The sequence below is a fragment of the Pediculus humanus genome, genomic scaffold, assembly GCF_000006295.1.
Source record: "Pediculus humanus corporis 1103172108281 genomic scaffold, whole genome shotgun sequence".
In the NCBI taxonomy this organism is placed as follows: Eukaryota; Metazoa; Arthropoda; class Insecta; order Psocodea; family Pediculidae; genus Pediculus; species Pediculus humanus.
Genome location: NW_002987850.1, coordinates 1,203,015 through 1,208,884, shown reverse-complemented (window position 1 = coordinate 1,208,884; position 5,870 = coordinate 1,203,015). Strand labels below are relative to the sequence as shown.

The 5,870-nt window shown below is 23.9% G+C and overlaps 1 protein-coding gene across 1 annotated transcript in view; it reads right to left on the bottom strand.

Moving 5' to 3' along the window:
- The window catches only part of Phum_PHUM514490 (Kv channel-interacting protein, putative), a gene marked incomplete at both ends in the record, with an annotated part of 7,982 nt that overhangs the window by 1,134 nt on the left and 978 nt on the right, over window positions 1-5,870 (bottom strand). Inside the window, one exon of the mRNA XM_002431129.1 lies at window positions 2,476-2,546. Within this exon, the coding sequence (XP_002431174.1) occupies window positions 2,476-2,546 (71 nt within the window). The remainder of the gene's footprint in view (window positions 1-2,475; window positions 2,547-5,870) is intronic.

Below are 5,870 nucleotides of genomic sequence, written 5' to 3'. Positions count from 1 at the left end.
GTTACCATTATTATTATTATTATTATTATTATTATTATTATTATTATTATTATTATTATTTTTAAATGGAAAAATACGATTGGAGCCAAAAATACGCTCTAAAAACAATTAATTTTATTTATTTATTTACTTTCCTTTTTTTTTTTTTTTTTTTTCACCGGTAATAAAAAATTTTTTTTTTTTAAAAGGATTAATTAATCAAGAGAAAGAAATTATAAAAATTATGCGAGATAAAAAGAGAGAGAGAGAGAGAAAGAGAAAGAGCTCTTTCGGCCATTTTTACTTAAGGTAGAAAAATAAAATTCCCCGTAGTGTTCGAGAGAGTTAAAAAAAAAAAAAAAGTAAAAGTAAAATAATTTAAAATAATGAAAAAGACGTGAAAATCCGGGGGGGGGGAGGAGAGAGTGAGAGAGAGAGTGAGAGAGAGAAAGAGAGAGAGAGTGAGATGCGAAAAGAAAAAATTAAAAAATTAATAAGGTTCAACTCGGAACTCGGTCTCCCCTCAACGAAATTATATTTAACACATTCAGCCATGATTAAACGAAAAAAGAAAAAAAAAAAATTTCGTCGTGGAAAAAGAAAATTCGAGAAAAACATTGTGCGAAAAAATAAGGTAAAATTCACGCGTTTTTATTAAAATTGTAAATGACGTTTTTAAAACAAAAGGAAATCCACGACAAATCAATTTGTGCTTGGCGTTAACTTACACCATATTAATAATAATAATAATAATAATAATAATTTATTTATGTAAAAAAAAAAAAGAAAAAAGAAGGAAAACGATTTAGTGTTAAACCGCGATGAAGACGATCGAAAATAAGAATACGAAAAAAGCCATTATAAAAATAACGATAACGATAATAATAATAATAATGATAAAAATGATTACGATAAGAAAATAAATTTTTTTTTTTTTTTTTTTTTTTTTTTTCCCATAGATTTTTAATATCCATGTATCGATGATACAAATCATTTGAATTTTTTTCCAGTCACGAAGTTCAATCCAGTACGAGCTCCGGGAGTGAATTATTATTACTGCGATGGAAAAAATAAAAAAAAAAATATTTCTACCGGAAAATTTCAATTTTGACCAAAATAAAAAAAAAAAGAAGCGCGAGGAAAAGGGGGGGGGTTGGGAGAAAACTCTCTCTTGTAATCATTTCATTGTGTAAATCGGAAAAGAAAAGAGAAATACAAAGAGGAACGAAATTAGAAAGAGAGAGAGAGAGAGAGAGAGAAAGTGTATTAAAGCATTTAAAACGATTTAACTCGTGGCAACGACAAAAACGAAATTAGAAAAGAAATGAAACTTTAAAATTTTATAACGCGTTTGCACTTTTTCTTTTTGTGAAAACTTGTGAAATTAATACCGGGGGTCACCGGGAATAGAAAACGCGTGGCGGACATTTAAAAAACTTTTCCCACAAGTTTTCACAGTTTCGTTTCCTTTCACTTTGAACCTTTGAACCTTATTTTACAAAAAAAAAATAAATAAATAAAAAAAAAAAACAAAAAGTGTTTTACATTTTCCTAAAATGTCTACCCATCCTTATTTTAATAAATATTTTTCCCTTTCTTATTTTCAAATGGTCTCGTTATTGCCGTGGCACACAATTAAATAATTAATTCCACTTGAAATTTAAATGTTTGTGCTGTCGTTCGTGACTGGTCTAATTTTCTAACGAACACCCCATCATATATTTATCCTTTGAATTTATAAATTTTCCTAAATAAAAATAAAAAGTTTCGTTTTATTGAAATCGAACAAGATGTCGACGACGATGATGACGAAAATAATAATAATAATAATAAAAATGAAACAAAAGTGAATAATCGTAATTTTTTTTTTTTTTTTATTATTAAATTTTTAAAGGTTGGCAACGTTGTAAAATATTCAAGTATAAGTTACGTTTTTTTCTTTCCCTTTCTTTTCGAATTCGCAAAGTAAATTTAAGTATCAATTTTACATTAATAAATAAATGTAAAAAAAAATAAAATAAAAAAATAAATAAATAAGAATGAAATGTTAAACCTTATGGATTGACTGAAGAACATAAAAAAAAAAAAAAAAAAAATCATAAAAGGGAAAAAAAAAATTTTTTTTTTTCTTATTCCCTAGAAACAAAAAGTCTCCTGACAGCCGCCATAAATAAATTTATTGACATAATCTAAGGGTTTTCTATTATTATTATTATTATTATTATTATTTTTCTAACTCGGCCTAATGTTTTTTTCTTTATATATATATATTTTTTTTTTTGCTACTTTCCTGTTGGTTAAACATTGAAAAAATGTATAGAACAATAATTTTTCATTTTTTTTTTTTTGTAAAAAAAATAAAATTCAAAAAAGGAATTTCGACTCAACGTTTTTTATGTGTAATAATAAAAAAAAAAAAGAAAAAATTCATCAATTCGAATTCAACGTTTGATAAATCAAGAGAAAAACTTTTCGTGAATATAAAAAATTACTTACTTCAAAACTTATTTTTCCCGTATGATTATGCTTTATTGTATTGAACACATAATGTGCATAATGAGTAGCGTCTGGAACAAAAAAGAAAAATTTTTTTTTCATTTTTATAAATTTTAATTCACGTCGAATTGTAAAAAATAAATTAAATAATTCCTTTTGTTCCTTAACGAATAAAGCTTTACCTATTTTAACATCAAACTTCTTACTTACTCTCTCTACGATTTCAATAATTTACATAACGAAAAATTTAACGTTTAGAATTTAAAAGTATAACGGTTTTAAGAATTTTGGAACTAAAAATTAACAACTGAACTTCAGTACGAATGATTAACGACTGACACTCGATTTCAAATCGTCCAATTAAAATTTTAAAAAAAAAAACGGTTTCACGTACCGCGTAAAAAAGATTAACCAATCAAAACCAATTAAGAATTGGTACCAACTTAAAAAAACAATTTTTTGATTGGTTAGTTCAATCCTATGACGCAATAATCAAATTTAAAAATAAAAAATTTTTTGATTGGTTCAATCCTATGACGCAATAATCAAATTTGATCTAAATGTAGATAAGGAAAAAAAATTTTTTTTTTTTTTATCTACATTTGAAAAAGTAATTAATTACTTTAAAAAAAAAAATTTTTGCTGAGTAATTGACTTTTCATTTAAGATTTTAATGAATTCTTGCCATGAATTTTCTAGAATAAAAAAAAAAGAAATTCATTTTCCGTTTTTTCCCAAAAAAAAAAAAGGTTGAAAAATTGCTGAATAACATATTGCCGTGAATTATCCAATTTAAAAAAAACCGTTTTTTCAAACAAAAAAGAAAAATCATTATTATTATTTTTTTTTGAAAATTTATGCTTAATATCGAAATTGAAGTGATTGATCGTAAAAAATTTTTTTTAAGAAATTGATAAATGACAACGATAATGTTGAAATTTTTTTTTTTTTTTTTTCGAATAATTTTAATCCTCGTGCATGATAAAATGATTTTAATCAAAACTATGTAATAATTTTAAAAAATTAAAATGGAAGAAAAAAAATAACGTAAAAATTATTATTATTTTTAATAGTTATCGAATTACTCGTGAAATAAGAAAAAAAAATGGAAAAAAAACGAAAGGTAACATTTCGACCCGGGCATAGATCAAAAAAAAAAAAAAAGTAAAATATTATTTTGAGGAAAAAAAAAAGAAAGGGTTGGTTTAAAAGTACAAAACCTTCGTCCGCCATATTTTTTTTTTTTTTTTTTTTTTTTACCATTCACTTTTTTAAATTAAATTTGTAAGGCGATAGTTTAAACGATTTGTTTCGATGAAAAAAAAAAAAAAAACAAAAAAAAAATTTTTTTAAACACGATTTTAAAATTAAATAAATGTATTTTTTAACAAATGAAAAAGAGAGAGATAGAAAACAATAACGTTTTCCATGTATTTGTTTTCTCATTCTCTCCTTTTTATTCCACCATTGTTTTTTTTTTTTTTTTTTATTTACTTTATAAAAAGTATTGTTTTATTCTAGAAAAAAAAAAAGAAATTTCAAACTCTTTCCTATTTTTATATACATTTTGAAAATAAATTTTTATTTTTTTTCAATACTTTTATATTTATTTAAAATTCATTCTCCTGCCACGTTTCCTTTCCCTCCCCAAACAACCCTCTTCCTTCTTCGTTCTTCGAATCTTCTTCTTCTACTATAGGAAAACAAAGTTTTTTTTTTTTTTAAAGTTTTTTATTTGATAATAAAATTGCTTTCTTCCGAAAAAAAAAAAAAAAAAATTTCATTTAAAATCTAAATCATTCGACTGTAAATGGAAAAATATACAAAAAGGAAACGTTTTTTTTTTTTTTTTTTTTTTTTTATATTCAAACAAACGGAAGGTTATCCAAACAATATCGTTCGACGACATTTTACCTTCGAAAATAAAAAAAACCGCCAAAAAATTTAAATTTTTTTATATTGAGATACATATTGTAAATTGAAAGAACTGTCCTTAAAATTTAATCAAATTGTAAAAATTATATTTAGTTTAAAAAATTAAATATATAAAAACGAGAAAAATTAATTTAAATAAGGGATGCTCTCAATAAGGGATGATGAGAAAAAAAACAATTTTCTTTTTTTTTCTTTTTTTTTTTTTGGGGGGGGGGTTTCTACAACGGCAAATCATCATTTAATTTCCAATTTAAATTACGTCCACGACAGCAATTTATTTATTTAGTAGCAAAACAGAAAATTTGCAAAGGGGAAAAAAAAGGTGTAAGAATTTCTCATAAGAACGACCGACATTTTGTTTTTTACAAAAATATCATAGGATTCAAAAAAAAAAAACTACTTTGCTCGAATTCTCACATTCGATTCATTCGAATAATTTTTTAAATTTAAAAAGTGGAAGGGGGTAAAAGTGGAATGGGTAAGAATTCGTTTCTCGATTTGATTTTTGTCATTTCACCTTATCTATATAAACCGCTTTACTCATAAGTTAAACATAAGTGAAATGATTTCAAAATTTTAAGCCGGAAAAAAATTTAATTTTCTAAAGTTGGCAAAACCGAATTTATTATCTCGAAGGTGAATCAAATTTATATGTAAAGTAACGGTGAGTTCATTGTTGCTACCCGAGCGAGAAGGACGTCAAAAATTTGTCAAAAATTTTGAGAGATTTTTATTAAAAAAAAATTACATCAAATCATGGACACACACACACACACACATACAGGTTTTTACTTTTTTTTATTATTATTTAACTGATAATGTCGAAAAATATTTCCGAAATGAAAATATGGGTTAAAAAAAAAGCTTTTTCTCTCGTTTGAATAAAATCAAAAACCTTTTTACCTAATCAAACAAAAAACTAAAATGGAGGCCATTTTTTTTTTTTTTGGTGATTTATAGTATCACCTATTGAAATTTTGCTTTTTATCGATTTTAAACAATCATTTTCCTCTTTTTTTTTTTTTTTTCATTTATCATTATCTGAAAAAATAAACCAACCGGGTTAAATGTTTTAAAAAAACGTTAATTTTATCGTAATAATAATAATAATAATAATAAAATAACTCGATGAGAAATTATGTAAGAAGAGGGGGAAAAATGAAAAAAAAAAAATTTTATTTTATTTATTAATTCTCTTTTAATTTTTTCTTTTTTTCCCCTCCCCCTCCATTTTTTCTCGAACTTTCTTCTTTTTTTTTTTTTTACTCGAATGAAAAATTTACATTTGATTATTTAACGAATTAAAAAATTTTTTTTCTTTTTTTTTATAAAAAAAAAATTAATATTAATATTATAAGAAAAAAAAATTTGTTTAAAGAAAGTCGAATTACATAAAAAAAAAAAAAATTAATTCCCTTCGATTTTTTTGCCCCTCCTCTCTTTCTTCTTCAACGTCCGCT